This window comes from Neoarius graeffei, chromosome 24 (genome assembly GCF_027579695.1).
Source record: "Neoarius graeffei isolate fNeoGra1 chromosome 24, fNeoGra1.pri, whole genome shotgun sequence".
Taxonomy (NCBI): Eukaryota; Metazoa; Chordata; class Actinopteri; order Siluriformes; family Ariidae; genus Neoarius; species Neoarius graeffei.
This window is the reverse complement of record NC_083592.1, coordinates 33413950-33439594: the sequence shown is the minus strand read 5'-3', so window position 1 is coordinate 33439594 and position 25645 is coordinate 33413950. Positions and strand designations below refer to the sequence as shown.

Genomic DNA, 25645 nt, shown 5'->3' with positions numbered 1-25645 from the left:
CCTGAGGGACAACCTCCTCCCCTCTGCCAAGAAGATGAAAATGGGCCGTGGTTGGGTCTTCCAACATGACAACGACCCGAAGCATACAGCAAAGGCAACAAAGGAGTGGCTCAAGAAGAATCACATTAAGGTCATGGAGTGGCCCAGCCAGTCTCCGGACCTCAATCCAATCGAAAATCTATGGAGGGAGCTGAAGGTCCGAGTTGCCAAGCGACAGCCCACCAACCTTAATGATTTAGAGAGGATCTGCAAAGAAGAGTGGGCCAAAATTCCCCCTGATATGTGTGCTAACCTTGTGGTTAACTACAACAAACGTCTGTCCGCTGTGCTTGCAAACAAAGGCTTTGCCACCAAGTATTAAGTGCTTTTGGCTAGAGGGATCAAATACTTATTTCCCTCAATGAAATACAAATCAATTAAAATATATTCTTTAAAGTTATTTTCTGGATTTTCATTTTGATGTTCTGTCTCTCCATGTTAGAATACATCTACCATTAAAAGTATAGAATGATCATGTCTTTATTAGTGGGCAAACCAACAAAATCAGCAAGGGATCAAATACTTTTTACTCTCACTGTGTGTGTGTGTGTGTGTGTGTATATATATATATATATATATATATATATATATATATATATATAAGATAATGTCATAGTACTAGAGGTGCGCACAGGACTTTTTTTTCATCCAACTCCCACTCATTCCTGAAGGAATCCACATCCAATCTGCTTCTATGTTAATGAATTAGATTAGATTAGATTAGATTAGATTAGATTAGATTAGATTAGATTAGATTAGATTAGATTAGATTCAACTTTGTCATTCCACATGTCACAGGTACAAGGCAACGAAATGCAGATTGCATCTAACCAGAAGTGCATAGCAGTAAATAACATAAATGGAATATACATAAATATAAATGTACAGGAATTACAGGGTATGGAATGGTATAATGATATGATAGATATTTACAGTATGTTCAAAATGTGCAATATGAATCAAAATGTGCAATATGAATGAACTGTAGTGCAATGGTATGATACATAGATATTTGCAGTATATACAAAACACGATATGAATAAACATTCGTGCAAATAGTGATAGTGCAATGAAGTCAGTTCAAGTCAATTCAGTTTGTTGGGGGGGGGGTTGTTGATAAGTGGGGGTGGGGGTGGAGTTCAGCAGTGAGACAGCCAAAGGAAAAAAAACTGTTCCTCAACCTGGTGGTTTTTTTCCGAAGGCTCCTGTAGCGCCTTCCAGAGGGCAGGAGAGTGAACAGTTTGTGTGCTGGATGGCAGGAGTCTTTGATGATGTTTATGGCGCTTCTGAGACATCGCTTCCTGTAGACATCCTCAATAGGAGGAAGCGAGGCTCCCATGACACGCTGGGCGATCTTCACCACCCTCTGCAGTGCCTTCCGGTCCAAGACAGAACAGTTCCCATACCACACTGTAATACAGTTGGTTAGGATGTTTTCAATGGTACGATGGTAGAAGTTCACCAGGATGTCTGAAGAGAGGTGTTTTTTCTTCAGAGTCCTCAAGAAAAAGAGACGCTGGTGAGCCTTCTTGACCAAGTTGGAGCAGTTGGTTGTCCAGGCGAGGTCCTGCAAGATGTGGATCCCCAGGAATTTGAAGCTGGTCACACGCTCCACTGCTGCACCATTGATGTGGATGGGTGTGTGTGTGTCAGCATTCCTCCTGAAGTCCACAATGAGCTCCTTGGTTTTATTGGTGTTGAGCAGCAGGTTGTTCTCACTGCACCACACAGCTAGGTGGTCCACCTCCTCTCTGTAGGCTGACTCATTGTTGTCCTTGATGAGGCCTATCACTGTGGTGTCATCCGCAAACTTGATGATGGTGTTAGTGTAATGTACAGGTCTGCAGTCATGAGTAAAAAGGGAGTAGAGGAACGGGCTCATCACACAGCCTTGTGGTACGCCAGTGTTTAGTATGAGGGTGGAGGAGCAGTGATGGTCTAAACGAACATGTTGGGGCCTGTTGGTTAGAAAATCCAACAACCAGTTGCAGATGGGAGCACTGATGCCCAGATCTGTGAGTTTGGTGATGAGCTTAGATGACAGTGTTAAATGCTGAACTGAAGTCTATGAACAGCATTCTGGCGTATGTGTTGCCATTATCCAGGTGCGAGAGGACAGAGTGCAGTGCTAAGGAGACTGCATCCTCTGTGCTCCTGTTTTTGCAGTAGGCAAATTGGTGGGGGTCCAGGGTGGGGGGAAGAAAGGATTTGAGATTTGTCAGGACCAGCTGCTCTAAACACTTTGTAATGATGGGGGTGAGTGCTACTGGACGGTAGTCGTTGAGACATGTTGGAGTGGAGTGTTTTGATACTGGCACGATGCAGGTGGTCTTGAAGCAGGTCGGAATGATAGCATGGGCCAAAGACATATTGAATAAGTCCATCAGGGCCCCCGCCAGCTCCCCAGCACATGGTCTGAGCACACGTCTGGGGATGTCATCAGGGCCTGCAGCTTTATGTGGATTAATCCTGCTCAGCACTGCTTTAACATCAGTGGGGGAGAGTGTTAGGGGTTGGTGGTCTGTAGTCAGCCTTGCCCTGGATGCAGACTCCTGGTTGTCCTTCTCAAACTGAGCATAGAAATTGTTGAGCTCATTGAGAAAGGAGATATCAGAGGATGGGGGGGAAGGGTTGTTGGACTTGTAGTCACTGATGACCTGAATGCCTTGCCACATACGTCGGGGGTTGGAGTTGGAGAAATGCTCCTCAACCTTCTGTTTGTAGCAGTGCTTGGCCTTCTTGATGCCACGCTTCAGATCAGCTCTGGCTGTACTGTAGGCTTGTACATCTCCTGATCTGAAAGCAGTGTTGCGGACTTTCAGCAGTAGACGGACATCTCTGTTCATCCAGGGTTTCTGATTTGGGTACAAGGTGATCATTTTCTGGGTGGTGACACTGTCTATAGTGGTGGTGATGTAGTTCAGTACAGAGGAAGCATAGCTCTCAGTGTCTGTGTGGGAGTGACAGGTTGCTTGAATGGCAAACATATTCCAGTCTGTGTGTTTGAATTGGTCCTGTAGCACAGAGTCTGTCCCCTCTGGCCACACTTTTATTGTCTTCATTATGGGTTTCACACGTTGGATGAGTGGTGAGTACTTACGGGTGAGAAACAGAGAAAGGTGATCTGACTGTCCTATATGGGGAAGGGGTGTAACTTTGTAAGCTCCAGCTATGTTGGAGCAAACATGATCCAGTGTCTTATTTCCTCTTGTGTGGCAGGTAACATGTTGATGTAGTCTGGGAAGTACTGTCTTCAAGTTGGAGTGATTAAAGTCACCCGCAACAATAAAGGCAGCCTCTGGGTGCATTTCCTGCTGTTTGCTAATGGCTGCATGCAATTCTCCCATTGCAAGCTTAGCATTAGCGTCTGGTGGTGTATATACAGCAGTAACGAAAACTGATGTGAGCTCTCTTGGGAGATAAAAAGGTCTACACTTAACCATGAGAAACTCCACATTAGGTGAGCAGTGTCTCTCGGTGATAACAGAGTTTGTACACCAAGCTCTACTTATATAAATGCACAAATCTCTGCCTCTGGTTTTGCCGGAGCCATCTACAGTCCTATCTGCATGGCGAGTGTGGTGTCCTGCTAACTCAATAACATCATCATCATGGTTTCCTACCCGGCATGAGATCAACCTTGGGATGCGGTTGCTTGGAGCAGGGGAATCTAATCTCCAACAATCGCATGAAATCGCATGAAATCCTACTTGACCATCGTTGTCTTTAGGGCCTGTTTTTATCAAGCTCGAGCAATTCTTCCACCTTCTTCCAACTCCTCTTGTCGAACAGTCCAACTTTCTGTATTGGCATTCGGCACATATGTGCTGCGTATTTGAGCTGCTGGACATGACAGGAATCCTCAATTGATTGTGATGAGGTTATTTGATGTAGCTTAGCGTTCGAGATTTTGAAGGCCCAGTACAACTCACCATCCACTAGGGATGAAGGGTCAACAGCCTTTGTACGTTGGCTTACAGGAGACACATTTTTCCTTGCATAGCCCCCAGCTATCATTTTTCTTAAGAACCCATTCCATACAACATTGATCCTCTAGAGTTCAACACTTGATAGCTCCCATGTCTGAACGCTATACAATAACCGAGAACACACACAAGCTGTCAAGATGGTCATGCGAGTACTGAGGTGGATTTTGCAATCAGTAAGTACGCGTTTCAGCTCGTTCCACTTTGCATACGCTGATGCAATCCTGTGATGTAGAAACATTGATGACTTCCTAGCGTTGGTAATTAAGTGGCCAAGATAGCAAATTTGCCTCAGATTTTTTTCTATTTCTACATCATTGACAGTCAGTAGGCTTTCCTGAGCTTTGATATTTTCCTCTACATTAAGTTCCATTGTCTCGGTCAAGCGAGTCTTTTGGGATCCCATTCCTGATGCACACGTCTGTATCATACTTCAAAAATATATATATTATTTTCTGTCAGGTGCCAGAAGATGTAGAAAAATTCACCATCAGACTCATCAATGCAACTGGAGGTGCTCGACTGGGAAATATTCTCAACGCATCCTTACAGATTGAAAAGAATGATGATCCTATTTACTTTACAGGTATTATTTTAGAGCTTTTTTTTTTTACTAGAAAGAAGTTGATGTCATTCCTTTGCAGCCACTATTTTGCAAAGATTGTGTCATACTGTACTGTGCCTTGTTTTTCAACCTAGAACCGGTCATACAGAGGGTCAGAGAAGGTGACGTGGCAAATTTTAGCATTCTTAGAGCTGGACTGGCCAATTTCGTAGCCACGGTCAAGTACCGCTTTGAGTTTGGAGACTCATCACCGGGAGACTTTATCCCTTTAAGTAATGCCTCACTGCTGGTGTTTGACTACGGGGAATGGATGAAGAACATATCAGTCGCTGCAGAGGATGACGACATTCCAGAAACAGATGAATCCTTTTACATTGTGCTGTTCAATGCTACAGGTGTGTTACATTCCCTGCATTATAGACCATCATGAGTATGGTATTGTATTTTTGGCCAAGCATGTCTCATTTAGCAACTGAAATAAACCTTTTTTTTTCAGGGTGCATATTTCTATCTTTGCTGTGTTTGTCTATGCTGGTGAATAAAATACCATTCAGAGAAGCAAATAATGCACTTTATTTCCATCTATTTCCTGTACAGCTAATTAATCCAGTGCATTTGACATTTGTTTCAATAGACAGAGAGATCTGTTGATTAGGCCTGACTGGCCTGACCCTGAAAGCCTTCCCTAATCCATGTATTGTGTAACACACACACACACACACACACACACACACACACACACACACACACACACACACACACACACAATAGCAGGGTGGAACATTATAGGATGTTAATTACAGACAGTGGGCTTTTTTCTCTCACTCTATACATCACAAATCCAACCCACCCAAGGGCTTTTATCTTTCTGTGGTTTTACTTTTCACTCCTGCTCCCAAAAGCGAGGTTTATTCTTAGAGAATATGTAAAGATTACAACAACCTGCAGCTGCGCCATTGTTTAAACTGCTGTCTTTTTTTATGTAGTTTGCAAAGGTCTTGTGTATTACAATGCTGGTGGGACATCAGTGCTTGGATACTGACCACATGTAGGATATGTGTATGCTTTCAAAACAGACGGAATCTTGCTTAAGAATGATAGAAAAAGGGTTATTCTATCCACATTCACTGGATATGAGCAATCGCGTGCTCTGATTGGTTACTCTACTACTAGGATATCAGCTCATATACCACGAGTAGAGAAAAACAAAATCACGGCGTGTGTTGCTGAAGCAACCGAGGACGAAATAAAAACTCTACTCGAAAACAAAACCGCAGAAAATACAAAAAAAGCAATAAAATACGGAATGAAAGTATTTGATGGTAAGAATGTATCTTTTTTTTATTTTTCAAGATGTATTATTATCGGAGGCGGCATGGTGGTGTAGTGGTTAGCACTGTCACATCACAGCAAGAAGGTTCTGGGTTCAAGCCCAGTGGCTGACGAGGGCCTTTCTGTGCAGAGTTTGCATGTTCTTCCCGTGCCTGCGTGGGTTTCCTCCGGGTGCTCCGGTTTCCCCCACAGTCCAAAGACATGCAGGTTAGGCTAACTGGTGGTTCTAAATTGACCGTAAGTGTGAGTGTGTATGGTTGTTTGTTTCTATGTGTTAGCCCTGCGATAACCTGGCGACTTATCCAGGGTGTACCCCGCCTCTCACCCATAGTCAGCCGGAATTGGCTCCAGCTTGCCCGCAACCCTGTACAGGATAAGCGGTTATGGATAATGGATGGATAGATATTATTATCTCCCACCACAAAGTGCACAGGGGGATATAGGAATGGAGTCCGTCCGTTTCAATCTGGACAGGTTTTCTCAGAAACAACATAAGCTACATCAGTGAAACTTAACATGCTCATATTACTATTCACAATCTAAGTTGAGTTTGAAAATCATTTACGATTAATTATTGTTTTCAGAGTTATGGCCGGTAACATTCACAAGACAATATTAAAGCAATGGGCTTATAAAGTGTTAAGAGATTTTCATAAAATGCTCGTGGTGGAGGATAGTGATGACCAGGTCTTCTTGTTATCGCATTTTTCACAAAGTGCGACTGTCATTTCGCCGGATTGTTTACATTCTAAGCAGAAACTATTTTGTGGGATGTTTTGTATGAAATTTTCATTTATCTCATCTCATCTCATTGATCTCATTATCTCTAGCCGCTTTATCCTGTTCTATAGGGTTGCAGGCAAGCTGGAGCCTATCCCAGCTGACTACGGGTGAAAGGCGGGGTACACCCTGGACAAGTCGCCAGGTCATCACAGGGCTGACACATAGACACAGACAACCATTCACACTCACATTCACACCTACGGTCAATTTAGAGTCACCAGTTAACCTAACCTGCATGTCTTTGGACTGTGGGGGAAACCGGAGCACCCGGAGGAAACCCACACGGACACTGGGAGAACATGCAAACTCCACACAGAAAGGCCCTCGTCGGTCACAGGGCTCGAACCCAGACCTTCTTGCTGTGAGGCGACAGTGCTAACCACTACACCACCCTGCCACCATTTTCATCTATCAAATTTTCAAAAAATAAAAATGCTCTGTTTCTCAAAATCCAATGAATGTAGATAGAATAAAACAGTTATTCCACTCAATCTCATCGTACATGGCTTATAGCCAAGTCAGTGCTATGCGCCTCGTCAGCTATCAGCTCATGTCCGACTCGATTTTGTGGAATAATTGTTAAATATATACTAGTGATTTATGATGTTGAGTTTGACTTCCTGATTGAATGATATGCCTATTTTGTGTAATATCTTATCTTTTTGCCATTTCAAAACCATCTGGACTACTGACTGGAGACCCGTATGTGACCTGGTGTGTATTTTGCGTGCAGGAGATGCTGTGGTTTATGGAAAGGATACTGCCACAGTAGTGATTGAAGCCAATGATGATGCCAATGGGATATTCTCTCTGGATGCCACTGAGAAGCCTGTGGAGGAAGGGAAGTCCAACAACTTCTAGTGAGAAACATTTTTTGGCAGGAATTTTCCATAAACTCATACGTGTGTGTGTATATGTGTATATATATATATATATGTGTGTGTGTGTATGTAAAACTCAGTGGAGTTAATAACGTGCACAGAATGAGGGCAATGACATAATTCTGGAGCCTTAAATCCAACCTTCCCCATTCAGTCTGTTCTCACTGTTATTATTTTATCCAGTGTTATTAGGAATAGAGGGCATTTTGGCAATGTCACAGTCTTCTGGCAGCTGTTTGCCAATTACACCCCTCTTGATCCGGTTCAGGAGTTTGTCAGCACCTCTGGATTTATAGTCTTCACCACGGGAGAGAAAACCAAGCCAATAGTCCTGGAGGCCATCTCTGACAAACTCCCGGAGTTCAATGAGTTTTTTGAGCTGCGCTTAATGAACATCTCAGGTCAGCACCAGTCAGCAACTGAATATGTGTTTTTGGAAAAACATGGTCGGTTAGTGAAAAAAATAAAAAATAAAAAACAGACATCTCTCAACAGCATGATACTGGACCAATATGTCAGTGAAGTCGGTTCTTGGCATGCATTTAGTTTCCAAAAAATTGAACTGAAACTGTTGTTATTGCATAACATAGCAAATATTATTCTATCCACATTCACTGGATATGAGCAATTGCACGCTCAGATTGGCTACTCGACCACTAGGCTATCAGCTCATATAGACCCCTTTCACTGACGTCACCCGAAACCGGAAGTAAACAGACCCTGCGCCATTTTGGAAGACCAACAATCTCGTGATTAGGGGATAATAACGGCAGCGGTATGTGAACCCACGAGAATAAAGTGGAGTGGCAAATGACTTAAACAAACAAATCTGAGCTGTTTTATTTATGATTTATTGGCCCAACAGTAGACTTGAAAGAAACCTGTGTGAGACTTGGCAAAAAACTGTGGATATAATGGATAAGTCTGTGCATGATCTGCGGACACTTTGAGGTAAGCAAACGCAAGAAATTCAGATTTAAAACATGCTAAATTGGCCCCAAGTTGATAACTGTATGAGGAGCAAGCCTCCCAGACTTCTACAATTTAATAATAATAATAATAATAATAATAATAATAATAATAATTTAGGATGGTTTGGGGCTTGCTCGCTGCTGCCAGGTTGGTTGTTGAGTAGCCTGACTGTTTTTTTTTTTTTTCTTGCGTGTGGTATCATTGTTGACGCACGCGAGGTTGTTTTTTGAACATGCCAATGCGGACACGATTTCCCCTGATGAGTTATGACTTCAGACGCGATGTGTGTGTGGAGGTGTGGAGTCTGCGTGATATGTGCGTAAGATAGGCTTCTCATGTGTTTGGAGATCCGCGCTCCGAGACAAGCGCAAGCACACACACCACCAAGGGAAAAAAAGGGACCCCCCGAAAATATTGGCATAGTTTGAACACTGAGTGTAGGCACTGGGTGTAAACAACAAATAGTTTACAATGTCTGGGTAGCAAACAGATGGCAGAATTGGTGTCCGGTCCTCCTTATGTTTCCATTCTCCCTTGCCGCGAGTCTTATCATATGGGTCAAACCCATCAATCACAGCCAGTTTCTCCACATACCGTGCCCTTTCTGCAACTGGTACTCACATAACCCGAATTATCATCCATCGTGTCACTTTACTCTCGCTCGTATTTTGTTTTATATTGTGAGTGCATGTACTTGGTCTTCCAATATGGCGCCTAACAAAATCTCGTGGCGCGGTGACGTCATGTGAAAGGGGTCTATACTGTGAGTAAAGAAAAACAAAATGGTGGCGTGTGTTGCTGATCCAACCGAGGACGAAATAAAAAACTACTCGAAAACAAAACCCCAAAAAATAAAAAATAAGCAACAAAATATGCAATGAAAGTATTTCATGGTAAGAAAGTATCTTTTTTTATTTTTCAAGAATTATTATTATTATTATTATTATTATTATTATTATCGCATTTTTCACAAATTGCTACTGTCATTTCACCGGTTTGTTTACATTCTAAGCAGAAATTATTTTGTTAGACGTTTTGTATAAAGTTTTTATTTATCGAATTTGTATAAAATAAAAATGCTCTGTTTCTAAAAATCCAGTGAATGTGGATAGAATAAAACAGTTATTCCACTCAATCTCGTTGTACATGGTGTCTAGCCGTGTCAGCTCATGTACGACTCGATTTCGTGGAATAACTGTTAAATAACAGCATTTCATTTTTTTGTTCCATAGGTGGTTATCCTGGTGAAGGCGGCAAACTGGCTACAAAAGACCTCAACGTTTCTGTCCTCATCCCTTTCAATGATGACCCTTTTGGGGTGTTTACAATAGACGAGGACAACCTGGACCAAGAGGTAGCAGAGGACGTCCTATCTGTTGATGACACGTCTTCAGCTACGTCCTTCACAATCCTCCGCCAGCAAGGAACCTTTGGAGATGTCCGTGTGTCATGGGAGATCCTATCTGAAGCCTTCCCACAAGGTCTACCACCGATGCAGGACTTTATCTTGATGGCAACATTCACTGAAGCTGTCAAGCTCCAACCCCATGCGAGGAGGCACCATTCTGGAACAGATGCCTTCTTCTTTTCTGGCCTCCCTGGAAGTTACGGAACCATTACTCCAAAAAGTCAGCCTGAGGATATTCCTTACAAACTAGCTAATTTTACATTCTCAGCCTGGCTGATGCCCAGACCCAACACGGATGGGTTTATTGTTTCAAAAGGAAATGGCAATGGAACTATGTATTACGGAGTAAAAGTCCAGACGAACGAGTCTCATGTTAGTGTGATGCTTCATTACACAACCATAGGCTCTAACAGCACCCAAGTGGCAAGAGCCACAGCAGTGAAGTTCGTGGAAGATAATGTATGGGTTCATGTCATCATTGCAGTGGAAGACGGAATTATTGAGTTTTATTTGGACGGCAAGCCAATGCCTGGAGGAATCAAGAGTCTCAAAGGAGAAGCCATTATGAATGGTGTGTAAACTGGGTCTGTTTTAAGGTTAGGATCGAGTACTAAACAATGTTCTATCCCATGGTGATTCGGACTGTTGTACTGCTTCATTTGTCTTCATGCAGGTTGCTCAAAATTGGCAAATATCAGCAGCCGAAGAAGAGAATTATGTTTTTTTTTTTTTTTGCTTTCCTAACACATCCAACATACTTTCTTTCAACATACGTACTGTATTATTTCCAAATGTGTCCTTGGAATTTAACACCACCAATCAGGATTATTTTTCTCCTCACCATTTCATACTTTATTATTGCGAGACATGTCGAGTAGTCAGTCAGAACAAATGTTGTTTAGCTTCTCGCAGTGCCTTTGGTGCACATCTGGCAAGAGTCTGTCGTGCAAATCTGGAGCTATTGTCTAAAATTTCACAGTACTCTTATGCTTGAGTGAGTACGCGAGTGCTACTGGACATTGTTAGGCAGAGATGAAAGCAGCGAGTGGTCGTCCTCTCGAGTAACGGAAAACAATGTGGCTTTTGTAATATAGTGAAGTTTCCAATGGAGACTTTCTTGACATTTCTTTTATTAGTTTCAATCCAGCGGATAGACACGTAAACAGTCAGCATATTTGACACTGTATTGGGTTGATAGTTTAATGAATGGTAGCAGGCTTTGTGTAAGTGTTTTGTCAGCGCTCGACTCAAGAGTATTTCCTCAATTTGTACAGCCGCTGTGAAAGCCAAGTGATATTTTGTCTGACATTAATACCAGTGCCTGGTGAGAGTGTCCTTACCAGATTTAAGCCTTCAGTGGATTACATTTTAGATATAAACCCATAAAATGCTAAACCCATTGCCTCTAGTAGTACTCCAGATGTGTCTTTAGCTCATCTAGTCATAAGGCCGATGATCTGCTGCCATGGCGTGGCGTCTGTTGTCCATCCGTCATCCACAATTCGGTTAAATCGTATCTCCTCCGTCAGATCTCCACGGATTTCCGTTCCGATTGTTTTGTTTGAAAGAACTCATCACTCCACACAAAACTTGGCCGTTGTTTTGTCAAATTCTTTGCTAACGAGTTAGTAATTAGGCCAAACAAACAAATTTTCCAGGCCTCTCACTAGAATTGTATCTCCTCTCTCAGTTCTCACCCGATTTCAGTTCTGATTGATGTTTTGTCGAGCTTCCCTTGAGGAACAAATCTTGGTCCTTTGTTTACTGATTTTCTTCTTGTAAAGAATTTGTTCATTATTTTTAGTTAAATCGTGTCTCCTCCTTCAGTTCTCAATGGATAGCTCTGGGGTGGGTTTCCCGAAAGCCTCATAGCCAGCCTCTTAAGAGTGTCTTAACTCGGAGAGAGAGCGTTCATTGTGCTGTTCGCTCTACCATTTAACGATGATCTTTGTGCTACGATGCTTTTGGGAAACTCAGCACTGATTGTTTTGTTTGAAGGAACTAGACCTTCTGTACAACACTTGGACATTGTATTGTCAATTTTTTGCTAACAAACTGCTACGTAATTAGGTCACTTTAATGAGTTTTCAGACTTCTCATTAGAATTGTATCTCCTCTCTCAGTTCTCATCCGATTTCAGTTCTGATCGACGTTTTGGCTCGATCTTCCCTCGGGGAACAAAACTTGGTCCTTTGTTTGTTGATTTTCTTCTTGTAAACAATTTGTTTACAACTTTGTTTACTTTCAGTTAAAGGGCTGATGACACGAACATGACTCTATGCAATTTCTTAAATAAACTATACAACATGGCAAACATGTTAGATTTCTGTTATAATTACGTGAAAAGAAGCTGTTGTTACGCGAATATCCAACTTTTAATTGCACAGCGCAAGAAAACTGGGTCCGTGGCTCGCGGCCATGTTGTGACGTCAGCGGAAGAACACGCTGCGGTTCACTGGCTGTTCTACTCTGGTTCTACTCAATGGAAATGGCGCATGAAAACGCCGGTGAACTCTCTAGTGCTAGCTCTTCCTCTTCTGGGAGTCTAGAATTGTGTTGATCTCTTCCGAATAGAATCTATGATAGCCTACCCTCTTTACCCTTTGCCTCTCGTTGCTAGGCGGCAGTTACATGAAAGCCGCAAGCTTTCACAAGCAAATACATGACTATCACGCCGACTTTATGATTACATTTATGATTATCATGTAGAATCTATAGCTCTACGTACCTTTATCTTATGTCGTTTCACATGTTCTGACAGGAGGACTGTCTTTGGATCCAGCATAGCTACTAGTAGACCCTGTCCGGAATACTGGCAGTGTTGCCAGATTGGGAGGTTTCCCGCCCAGTTGGGCGGTTTCAAGTGCATTTTGGTGGGTTTTGAACATATTTTGGGCTGGAAAACTTCAGCAGTATCTGGCAACAGATACTGCTGACGTTTTCCAGCCCAAAATATGTTAAAAACCCACCAAAATGCACTTGAAACCGCCCAACTGGGCGGGAAACCTCCCAATCTGGCAACACTGTGTAGGCACTGCTGATGGTAGTAACACACGTTTGTGCTGAACTGCACACCCAAGAGATTCTTTTAAGCTGGGAAGGGTGTCAAAACAATCCAAATCGAAGTGTTCAGAGCACAGGACGGATGTTGGTGAGGGCTCCCACTTGTCACGAGTGCGCCTGACTTGCTTCACCCACTTCGCATGCAGCTCGGGATCTCTGGGAAACTTGAATAAACTTACCCCATCCTTGTGGGTTTTGGAGCAAAAGCCGGCAACACAACGCGAAGGCATTATATATATATATATATATATATATATATATATATATATATATATATATATATATATATATATGTATAATAAAATTACTAATAATGATAAACTGAACACCTGTCGCATCAACAACAAACTGGTAAGTGAGGAGGAAGGTTCTTTCGCTGACGTCATATAGCTCCTCCTCCTCTTTCGTCTCCTGGGTGCTGCAGCCCCGTCAAATTTGCCCAAATAGCCGCGTTTTTTATCATAACTTGTAAAATAGGTGCCTTCGTGAATTAATATATGGATCATCGGGAATTACTTTTTATGTTATAAAACATCGCCAAAGATGTCAAAAACGTGTCATCAGCACTTTAAATCGTATCTCCTCCCCTAGTTTTCAATGGATTTCAGTTCTGATTGTTTTATTTGAAAGAACTCGACCTCCTGCACAACACTTGGTCATCGTATTGGCAATTTTTTGCTAACAATTAGTAATTAGCTCAATTTAAACTTTCTTCTGACGAGAATTGAATTTCCTCTCTCATTTATCATGCAAATTCCGTTCTGGCCGATGTTTTGGGTCGATCTTTTCTTGGGGAACAAAATTTAGTCCTTTGTTGATTTTCCTGTTGCAAGCAATTTGTCGTGGAGGTTGGTCCTCTCTCACATCGTCACATTTCAGTTCTGTTTGATGGTTTGGTAGTCATGGTTGTTTTGATGGCAGGCCAGATGAGCTACGACATCCTTGACGTTCTGGTTCTCTAACTCACTCCAGATGCAGCTCCTGTAAACATTGGTTCTGACCCTGATGGTCGCCAGCTCTTCACAGGTCTGCTGCAGGACGTGCGGTTCTACTCCGTACGTCTCAACCAGTCAGAAATCCATGAGCTCTACGGCCAGCCGGCGAAGACTGACTTCCGTAATGTGGCTGGATACTTGTCATACTGGCAAGGAGAAAAGCTCAAATCGTTCATCGTGGAAACACGCGATGACCGGGAAGAAGAGGGAGAGGAGGTCTTTTACCTGCAGTTGGTGGCTGTTCACGGTGGCGCCCGGCTGCCCATGCCTCGCCCTACTGCCAGGCTCAGGATTATGAAGAGTGACAACGCCAACGGGCTCTTTGGGTTCACTGGAGCGTGCATTCCTGATGTAAGCATGCAGTGTATTACTGTACTCAAACCATCTACTACTATACGCATTTATTGCTTTGTAGATTTAATATTTTGAAAGTCATCGAAAGACCATATCCTTCCTCATATATATCTTGACTTTGCCTCAAATAGCTACCGTGCCAGTGTGTCTTGTCTATAGTTATCCTTCCTGAGCATCCCAGAGAATAAGTTGATTGATTAAATAGTCCTCGCTGGTTCATCAGTGTTTGGTTTGGCTCCCTAGAAAGCATGGTAATGTGACCCCTCCCGGTTGTGAGCGCATGTCCTCATGTATATTTGATTTGTCTTCACGCCTGGTTGGAAGGAGTTCACATTGGTCTCTTTAGGTTGGACTCATGGCATCTCCGATGGCTGATTCGATTAACAGGACAGATGGCAGCCCTGGACAGAGCATTCCTTTACAAGGACTACTTCTCACTTACTAACAAAAGTGACACTATGGCATGTGGTCTACTGATGCTTTAGTTAACAGACACATAGTCACTTTCACAGCCACAGCACTGTTGGAACGTTTTTGATGTACTTGAACCAATACCTTACCTATATCTACTTTGCATATTGCATCAGGATAGAATTTGAAAAAGAATCAAATGATATCGAACTGGCCTAATGGTTAGAGAAGCAGCTTTGGGACCAAAAGGTCACTGGTTCGATTCCTTGGACCAGCAAGAATGGCTGAAGTGCCCTTGAGCAAGGCACCTAACCCCCAACTGCCCCCCAGGCTGCTCTGGGTATGTTGTACGTCGCTCTGGATAAGAGCGTCTGCTAAATACCATTAATGTAATGGTATAATGTAACTAGTTTGAAAATCAAATGCAGTAAGATCTTCCTTATCCCAGACCTTGCCACCTCTTGGCTTGCTTATTAGGGATCTAAATCCACATCTGGATTTCTGCTTTATAACTATGTCGACGATTAACATGCTTTACAGATAAATTCAAATAGAATAAAATTAATATTTCAAATCAATTTGAGTACTCAGGACTGAGGCATACTGTATAACTTTCTATCCTACCGGTCTTATCTTATCATCAGATATCTGAGGAGGGCTCCACTGTTTCCTGCATCGTCGAACGCACACGTGGTGCTCTGGACTCTGTCTATGTAAACTACACTGTGACACAGCTCGATTCTCCTGCTAGGGCACCCAACGTCTCAGACTTTGCCAAACCTGCAGGCTCGATCTTCTTCCTCCCAGGCCAGCGCTCTGAGGTAACATGACTGATGTCAGTCGTTCATTATTAACGAGCAGGGGATCTCCTTTTGGGGAAGCGCTGCACTGAGCATGCTCCGTGTCTGAAGAAGAGGCCAATGAGTTCTTACAGAGTTGTTGATGTAGTAGTATATAATTTAACGTTCATCTGTTTTGTGATTGATGTTGTATCTCGGCCAGGTTGTAAGCATTTAGCGCCATCTAGTGGGTAGTTGATCTGACTAGGTCTGGTCACGTCATGGGTTCACTTGGAGCAGAAAAGTTACGGGATATGTCCACATTAGGAGTGTAAACACTATGCAACTATCTGTATGTCTGTTTGGTTATTTTAAGCGAAACTGGGCAAAATGGAAGGGTTTTATTTTAATATAATTACATATGAAGCTGCAACTGGTTACATAAATTATCTGTTCAATCCGAATAATGTTTATATTCAGGTACGTTCCTAATACACAAGAAGACAGATGTGTTATGTCATGTAGAAAATAATGGGATTAGCTGTGCACCTCTAGGAGCTCACATCATTCTTCTGGATATCTCAGGTTTTGAACCTGCAGGTGATAGATGATGATCTTCCAGAGTTTGATGAGTATTTCCAGGTCAAACTGGTCTCAGCCCAATCAGGAGATGGGAAACCAGGTTCTACCCCAACCAGTGGAGCCAGCATCGATCCTGACAATGCCATCAATAATGTTACCATCAAGGCCAGTGACCATCCTTATGGTATGCATGTCCATACTTACATTTAAATAATATTGGCTGGCGTTGAGTGGTATATCAGATATATTCCATTCAGCTAGCATGATATTGAACAAGTTGAAGATGAGTAGCTGAATGGAAAATATCTGATATACCATGAAAAAACAGCCAGCTATTATTATGAGCTCATCCAGCTGAAAGGTGATGAGTTCATGCCATCATGTGTCGTCTGTCCGGCATCGTCCACATTTCACGAAAATCGCTTCTTCTCTTTCAATTCTTCACCGATTTTTATTCTTTTTGGCAGGAAGGTGGGTCTGCCTGGGATGCACATAGCGTCTACCCAAATTTGTATCATTGCAATTAATAATGAAGATATGGAGTAATTAAGCCCTAATGAGCAGTTTCCACACAAATCGCTTCTTCTCCCTCAGTTCTTCACCGATTTTTGATTCTTTCTGGCATGAAGGTAGTGGGACCTAGGGTGCATATAACTTCTACCCAGATTTACTTAATTACAATTATTATTGAAGTTATGGACTAATTAACCCTTAATGAGCAGTTCAACAAAAATCGCTTCTTCTCAGTCAATTCTTCGCCGTTTTGGATTCTTTCTGGCAAATAGATCGGTATTCCTAGGGTGTATATAGCTTCTATATATAATGTGTACAGAGTGTATATAGCCTGCAATGTTTATTACGCAAGATGGTCCACTTTAGATCGTTCCTTCTGGACTAGACAGGGCCGGAGTGAGCTACGCCGTCATTGATGGTCTCGTTATTATTATACATACGCATTCCTTTCAGGTGTTCAACGCATCTTTCTCTTTCGAAATTCTTTCAAAATCTTCCGTATTTAATGAAGCAATCCTGGCGGCCATTTTTGTTTATAAATTGTCACAGTCTCTCGCTAGCGTGGAAGTTTTATGTCTTCGACGTGTGACGTCATGTTGTCTTGACAACCATGCACTATCGTAAACCATATTCAATGCTCATTCTCCATTGGGTAGAGTGATGTAATACATGTAGGATAAGCGATATGCTAACAATATTACATGCTATCAAAGCAAATGGATGGAACCCGCAAGAAGGGAATAGAACACATTTTTATTCCATCGAAAAAGTCTCCTGTATGTATAATAATTGCTATGATTGCCTACATTTTAATGCTTTTTATTAATATGCTTTATTATCTCAGGTCTGCTGCAGTTCCAGACTGCTCCTATCACACAGGAGATGATCAGACCCGCTCTAGAGGAAGCTCGTATAACCGTGAAAGAAGAGGCTGGAGTAGTCGGACTACTGGTGGCCAGAGCGCAGGGCCTGCTGGGAAGAGTGTTAGTGGCCTATCGCACAACCCCAGTCACTGCCATTGGTTCAAAGGACTATGAGGTCATCTATTATCTGCATTTCAAAGCAAAATAAATTCACTTCACATGAAGTTGATTGATTTCTTGCTCTTTATTTATTGGAAAGTCCAACATTAATTTATGTCCCTTAAATATGCCGCAGTGTTTTTTTTTTCCCTTTCCCTGGGGCAGAGTGCAGAGGGGTTGCTGGATTTTTTGCCAGGTGAAAGGCTCAAATATATCAACATGACTATAATCGATAACTCAGTGCCAGAGCTGGACAAAGTGTTTCGAGTGGAACTTTACAACCCACAGGGAGGAGGTAAGAGACACAAGCCGAGCTTTCACTGCACATCATCTATCACTAACATAACGGGACTGAATTGTTGGTAGGCTCCGATTCTAATTAATAGCTCTCTATACATTCTTCTGCTTTCAAAATATATTTGCCAATGTTCCATTTTCAGAAATATCTCATGCGCTGCCCTGACCATTTTCCATGAATTTTCCATGCAGCTATACATATTCCATCCACATGGTCTGAATATGATCATGGAAAATTAAATCTCTGTTCTTTGTCTGATTCCGTTTCCATTCTGTGTGACTCCTGTGTGCTTCTGGTTGCTGTGTGGTGATTAAGTGGACCTGTTCTTTGGGAGTGGGGACAGTGGAAGTGGAGAGAGTGACACTGATTTCTTCCTTCCACCCTTTCACTATCACCCTGGTAAGGTCCCTGTCTCTCCCTCTCTCTCTCTCTCTCTGCCTAATGTTCCTCTAAAATCGACCCTGAAATGAAACGAAGCCAACTACTTTCCCACCTAAGGCTCTATTATTGTCATCATGGCACAAGGGCAAAAATAAGGCAGACATTTTCAAGTAAGGACTAATATTTAACCAAGTGAACAATATACCAGTAAATTAGGCTTACACTGTCAGAAACACGGTTTACCAAATACGGACAGGTTACGGAATACGGATTCATGGAAGATGAAAAATATAGTACAAAGTACGGATCTTTTATTCACAGATGTGTGATATTTAATAGTAAACTAGATAGAGACTGCAACTAAAAAGTCACAGTAATTTGCACTGGCTGTTACAACCTGGGATGTCTGGTCATCGTACCATATAGATCTGGAACAGTAGGAGATAGAGAATGACACTTAGTGAGGAAAAGTTGATCATGAAAATTGATAGAGATATAAGTGATTGAAAAAAATCCCGTTTTTCACAGATCATTTCGGTGCAGTGATCCAGAACATCACCAAAAGTCATAGCAACTTAATGCAGCCCAGAGGTGTTCTTTATGTGAAATTTAATGATGATTGGTTGAAAACTGAGGGAGAAATAGCATCCTAAAACGTTAGGATAATAATAATAATAATAATAATAATAATAATAATAATAATAATAAAGATCCTGAGTGAGAGTGAGAATTTGAGTCAGTGCTGCTTGCACAAATTAATTAATAAAGTAAACATATAAATGCAGGTAAGATATTTTAATTATGAACTTCAACAATCCAAACATTGAATTGTTTTAGATTTCTTAATTTGTTTTAAGAAGTTGAAATTGTAGACTTTGGTTTAATTTGTTCAATGTGTCTTCCATACCTAAAATTACAGTAAGATCCGGAAAAGTTGCAATGAAATGAAAAAAAAAAATCCTTTTTCTTCATATGCAATTGCTTGCAGATTTATCTTTAGTCAGGCACCTTTAGTCAGCCTTTCTTCTGTTTTGTTTGTATCCCCCGCTGGCCGAAAGGCCCGAAGGGGGATTATGTTGTGGCGATGTCCATCCTGGGAAGTGTGCTCACCTTCTGAAATCAACTCCTTTCACAATTTTTAGAAGAATTTCATGAAACTTGGCAGGATTATTTGTTTTATGTCGGTAATATGCATATTGCAATTTCATTAAATTCGGTCACATTTTACCAGAGTTACAGCCCTTGATTAACAAAATTATAATTTGACAATTTCACGAGAGTGTGTTTTCCTTCTGAAATCAACTCCTCTCATAGTCTGTGGAGGAATTTCACCAAACTTGGTAAAAGGCATTATTGTATGTCGGTAATACGCCTATTGTAATTTCGTTCAATTTGGTCGCATTTTACCAGAGTTGTTGCCCTTGATTAACAACCTTGTACTTTCACAATTTCATGAACAAGTGCTTGATTTCTGACATCAACTCCTCTCATAATTTTTGGTCAAACTTCTCGAAGCTTGGCAAAAGGCCTTGTTATATGAAGGTAGTACGCGTATTGTGATTTTAATTTCGTTTGTGAAAATTTTCCCAGAATTTTGACCCTTGATTAAATAACTTGTACTTTGACAAGTTCATGAGGGTGTACGTTCTTCTGAAATCAACTCCTCTCACAATTTGTGGAGGAATTTCACTAGACTTGGCAAAAGGCTTTGTTATGACAGTTATACGCATATTGAAATTTTGTTTAATTTGGGCAAATTTTACCAGAGTTATGCCCTTGATTATTAACAAACTTGTACTTTGGCAATTTCATCAACATGTGCTTGCTTTCTGAAATCAACTTCCCTCACAATTTTATCCCCCGCTGGCCGAAAGGCCCGAAGGGGGATTATGTCGTGGCGATGTCCAGCTGTCCGTCTGTCCCGGGAAGGGTGCTCACCTTCTGAAATCAATTCCTCTCACAATTTTTCGAGGAATTTCATGAAACTTGACAGGATTCTTTGTTATATATTGGTAATATGCATGTTGCAATTTAGTTCAATTCAGTCGCATTTTACCAGAGTTATGGCAGAGTTGCCAGCGGGGGATATTGTGCTCTCAGAGCACTCGTTCTCTTTGAAGTCATGGATTTGACGGACAGTCCGTGGCATGTCCGTCATTTCCACCTTCTTTTCTGTGCCTACGGACTCTTTGTATAATTTATGGGCACTTCGGTTGGTCCGTGTTGCTTTTTACCGTCTCCTCCATCTTCTTAATGACAGACGTCTTTGGTCTTATGGATAGTTTTTCTTGCTTTATGCAGTGCCTTTGGTTTAGATACAGATTCATCACTGATGTAACAGAACACTGCGATGTTCTTAAAGTTTGGTGACAATGGCATACATGTCAACCTTTGGTCAATCAAACCTGTATAACCAACCTCCAAAATCCGTATTTCCCTTATAAAATCCGTATAAGATGCAAATTAAAATAATTTACCTAAAATTTGAATGATAATTAACAATGATATATCCCAGTTACTTTTTATTCAATATTAATAACAATAAACCTTCAGAATGAATACAAAGCTCCAATGTTTGACAAAAACACAAAGTGTTATCAGCGTAGTTACGAAGGAAATACTTCGTTGTTTGGAGACAGGTTTCACTGAGCGGCTATTATGCGCAAGACTTCATATTAGCCACAAAGTCAGGAAAATCTGTTCGTAAAATTACGTTATAATGACCAAATACAATGAAAAGTATTTTTCCAGTCTCACCTGTGAAAGGTAATCCCATGTGATCTCGTTTGGACGGTAAACCTGTTGGTACAGTTAAATGCAGCACATGAATGAGGCATCTTTATTCTCGGCTACTGTCTAGACGCTATACCAGAGACGGTTAAAGAATCTCCACTTTGCCACATCCAATATGGCGGCGAGGATGACGTATGATTCTACGCAGAAGGCGGCATCTATGTTTATATGTCTATGACTTCCCGGTTGGCGGGATTCTCGCAATGCGGTGTGCTCATGATCAAAAGTGGAACGAAGTCTCACTACCACAAGATAACGCGTGATTTCATAAGACTCTTTACTGGCTGTCTGTGGTGTACAGTATGTTTGTAAATGTTATGCGTTCTTTTATCATCGTGGGAATTGATTATAGCGCTAAATAAATATTGAAGTTTTTTTAAAGAATCCGTATAACTTTATTTATACGCCCGTATACTACGTTTATTGAATCAAATCCGTATAAAATACGGACATTCCGTATAGGTTGACATGTATGCAATGGGACGTAAACTTCTTTTCAAACTTCTTTTCTACATCAGTCTTTGTGTGAAATACGTAAACTTTTGGCAAAAATGGCATTTCAGAGAGTTGTGTTCTCTGTATATTATTAGATGTTCGACATCTTTTATCGAAAGACTCGTCTGCTGGTTAGTTAGTATTGGCTCGACTTTATCGTGCGCTTCTACCTCCAGCATGTAGATAGCATCACCATGGAGACAATCTTTGTGACGTCCGTGTCATTGTTCTGTAGACTTGTAGCATTGTCCGTAAAATTAATCATCCGTGATGCATCATCTGTATGAATCCATAATATACTGAAACATCTGTTACCAATCCGTAAATTACTAGCATCCGTATTAAAATCCGTAACCACTCTGTATCTTTTTTATTATATTTCCGTAATCCGGAGTCCGTGACTTATCCGTGTTTTGTCAACCACCTGTCAGAAATATCAGAAACGTCCAACGTCATTCACTGAGAAGTAAACACAAACTTGAGTACAATTAACACATTTCTTTTTAGTGCTTAGCAGTGATGTTGTTTCTCAGGTTGTGAACAAAACAGCATGATGTTTATTGAAATCCAGAGTGTTACAGCCGTCTTTTTCCAAGTGTGTTTCCATTGATTCTTTTAAGTCAGCCCTGGCCCAGACTAAGCCATGTCGCTGCATTTGTGTGTTTTGACAAAAGCCCCATTAGACTTTATGCTAATTCACTGTTTAGTGCACCCTTTGTTGATTTTCTTGGTTGACAATATCGAACAGATTTAAAATCCAAACTCTTAGTTTGTAAATTCCAGATTATGAGCTGTAAACGTTTGGAGACCTTGTTGACGTCAATGCCTAAGTAAAACAATCTTTTTTGGACTTTGGGGTTTAGTGGCCTCCTGCAACTCCAAGACTAGTGTCTGCTGCACTATTTACATTGCACTAAGGCCAATGAACACTCAGAGGAAAAATGTGGGAAAAGCAAATATCCATTATATTGAGAGGATAGCAGCAGTGGTGAGTGCTTTATTGAAAATGTCAGGAGGTTCATTTTTCCCATAGGGCCTGATTTCAAAACACGTATAGTGTGCTCTGTTTAATTTGGTGTCAGTGCCTGGCAATGAGCAAGATACTTTGAAGTCTGATTTACTGAGCTGTCAATATAAGAGCAATGGTTGCATTGTGCTGAACTCCTTACCACAATCATTGAAAAATCTTCTATAAGATTTGTGTTTTGTATTTAGTATAAATACACAGGGCCAGCACGGTGGTGTAGTGGTTAGCGCTGTTGCCTCACAGCAAGAAGGTCCGGGTTCGAGCCCCGTGGCCGGCGAGGGCCTTTCTGTGTGGAGTTTGCATGTTCTTCCTGTGTCCGCATGGGCTTCCTCCGGGTGCTCCGGTTTCCCCCACAGTCCAAAGACATGCAGGTTAGGTTAACCGGTGACTCTAAATTGACCGTAGGTGTGAATGTGAGTGTGAATGGTTGTCTGTGTCTATGTGTCAGCCCTGTGATGACCTGGCGACTTGTCCAGGGTGTACCCCGCCTCTCGCCCGTAGTCAGCTGGGATAGGCTCCAGCTTGCCTGTGACCCTGTAGAACAGGATAAAGCGGCTACAGATAATGAGATGAGATGAGATAAATACACAGGTGATTATAGAAAATTGCACATGCTGATTGGTCTAAAGATTCTGATTATTTCTCGATAATCACCTCGGGCAACTCGGCAAAACGGCGGCCAATTACTTCGTCACCGTAAGTGAGGAAGAGTTATAAATTATGAAAGAAAATGATGTTCCTAAAAGTACTAAAGATGCTACGAAGTTTGGTCTAAAACTCTTCAAAGGTAAGGTGGAATTGTGATTTATTAAACAAAGTATTTCACGTGACTCGTATAGACAAGTGACACAAGTCTGCACCGCACCGTTATTATATTTGCATGCCGCTTTTGAAGTTTAAAATAAACGATTTTTTAATATGATTTAAAAAAAATAATAACCACCTGTGTATTTATACTAAAACAATTATCCAGCTCAGGCTCAGTGAACTTGACTTCGTCTCCATTATTATTTAACAGTTATTCCACCAAATCGAGTCGTACATGAGCTGATAACCGTCGAGGCGCGTAGCACCGAGTTGTCTATAAGCCATGTACAATGAGATTGAGTGGAATAACTGTTTTATTCTATCCACATTCACTGGATTTTGAGAAACAGCATTTTTATTTTTTGTAAATTCGATAAATAAAAACTTTATACAAAACGTCCAGCAAAATAATTTCCGCTTAGAACGTAAACAAACCAGCGCAATGACAGGAGCAATTTGTGAAAAATGCGATAATAATAATTCATGAAAAATAAAAAAGATCTGCTTTTACCATCAAATTCTTTCATTCCCTAGTTTGTTGCTTTTTTCTTCGTCTTTTTGGGGTTTTGTTTTTGAGTAAAGTTTTTATTTCGTCCTCGGTCGGTTCAGCAACACGCTCCGCCAGTTTGTTTTTCTCTACTCACGGTGTATGAGCTGATATCCTAGTAGTAGAGTAGCCAATCAGAGCACGCTATTGCTCATATCCGGTGAATGTGAATACAATAATCACTCATATTCACTTCGCCTTCAGTGAATAATTGTTAAGTGTTAGCTGTTAATTATACACTTTGCTGTTAAGTTAGTTTGATAAATCACTTTCTAATTTGAAAGATTTATCTTGAATGGTCATAATATTGATGTTTTATTTTTCCTTGAAGCCAATTTGGGACTTGCATCCCACATCACTGTGATCATTTCTGCTTCTGATGAGGCTCACGGGGTCTTCCAGTTCAGTAATGATTCGATCTCAGTGAACGGAACAGAGCCAGACGAAGGTCGGAGTAATGTAATGCTACAGGTCAGGCTTCCATATGCTAAAATAATCATTCAATAATATCACAAAATGTTTGGCCCCCAGTGTTTGGTGTGTACGTAGCTCGCAACACTGATATTAGATATTTTGGTTTCCTTTCCCACTCAGGTTATTCGTACTTTTGGCACTCTCTCCAATGTCACCGTGTACTGGCAAGCAGATGCAGACTCAGAAGGAGAACTCATCTACAGATCTGGCAACTTGACCTTCACTGTAGGACAGACCATTGGAAACCTTTTCCTTCGTATTTCCGAAGACGATATTCCTGAACTGGATAAGAGTTTTAACATCCATCTGTTAAACGTTTCTCATGGACGGCTTGGGAGCCAGACTATTTCCATGCTGACTGTACTGGCCAGTGATGACCCCTATGGGCTCTTCTTGTTCTCAGAAAATAGCAGGCCAATCAGAGTGGCAGAAGCAGACACACTGGTCGTTCTGACAATACAAAGGAAGAAAGGACTGATGGGAAGGGTGCAAGTGACCTACAGGACACTGAGGGATACAGATCCAGTGCCCTACTCCACACCTCGTGTGGGCAGGGCAAGTGCTGGGAGTGATTTCATACCCATTTTGGAATCAGTAACATTCTCAGCCAATCAGAGTGAAGCAAATGTGACTGTCAGGATCCTGGATGACATGGAACCTGAGAGGGCGGAGTCTGTGTTTGTTGAACTTAGCAGTGTAATGTTGGTGGAAGGTGCACAGATACGACCAGGCGAGTAGGAACCGTCTTTTAATACACGTATGTTGCTCAGTGGTGAAGATTTTGAGCAAAATGAATAATTGTATTTTCATCATTTTTGCTTTGTGCAGTTGCTCTGTCACCTCGGCTTGGACTGAGAAATGTCTCAGTGGCTCAGGTCATTATTGAGGCCAGTGATGGTGCCTTTGGTGTACTCCAGCTCTCTTCCCCAGCAGTAAGTGTGGCTGAGTACTATGTAGGACCCATCATAAACGTAACACGCACTGGAGGGATTTTTGCCGATGTGTCAGTGAAGTTCCGGGCTGTACCCATGACTGCACAAGTTGGTAAGTAAAAAAAAAAAAAAGATAGAACAGCTTTATATATTGTAAATACCAAGACGACTGAACTACAACTTTAAATATAGCCAATGTGCTTTTT

General features: G+C 41.5%; 1 protein-coding gene across 1 annotated transcript in view; it reads left to right on the top strand.

The window, feature by feature from the left end:
• The window catches only part of adgrv1 (adhesion G protein-coupled receptor V1), a 415446-nt gene that overhangs the window by 92432 nt on the left and 297369 nt on the right, over positions 1-25645 (top strand). Inside the window, exons 16-29 of the mRNA XM_060907086.1 lie at positions 4488-4611; positions 4725-4985; positions 7439-7565; positions 7770-7987; positions 9791-10537; positions 14002-14375; positions 15434-15610; positions 16154-16334; positions 17508-17701; positions 17851-17980; positions 18299-18382; positions 24365-24504; positions 24628-25237; positions 25336-25551. Of these exons, the coding sequence (XP_060763069.1) occupies positions 4488-4611; positions 4725-4985; positions 7439-7565; positions 7770-7987; positions 9791-10537; positions 14002-14375; positions 15434-15610; positions 16154-16334; positions 17508-17701; positions 17851-17980; positions 18299-18382; positions 24365-24504; positions 24628-25237; positions 25336-25551 (3583 nt within the window). The remainder of the gene's footprint in view (positions 1-4487; positions 4612-4724; positions 4986-7438; positions 7566-7769; positions 7988-9790; positions 10538-14001; positions 14376-15433; positions 15611-16153; positions 16335-17507; positions 17702-17850; positions 17981-18298; positions 18383-24364; positions 24505-24627; positions 25238-25335; positions 25552-25645) is intronic.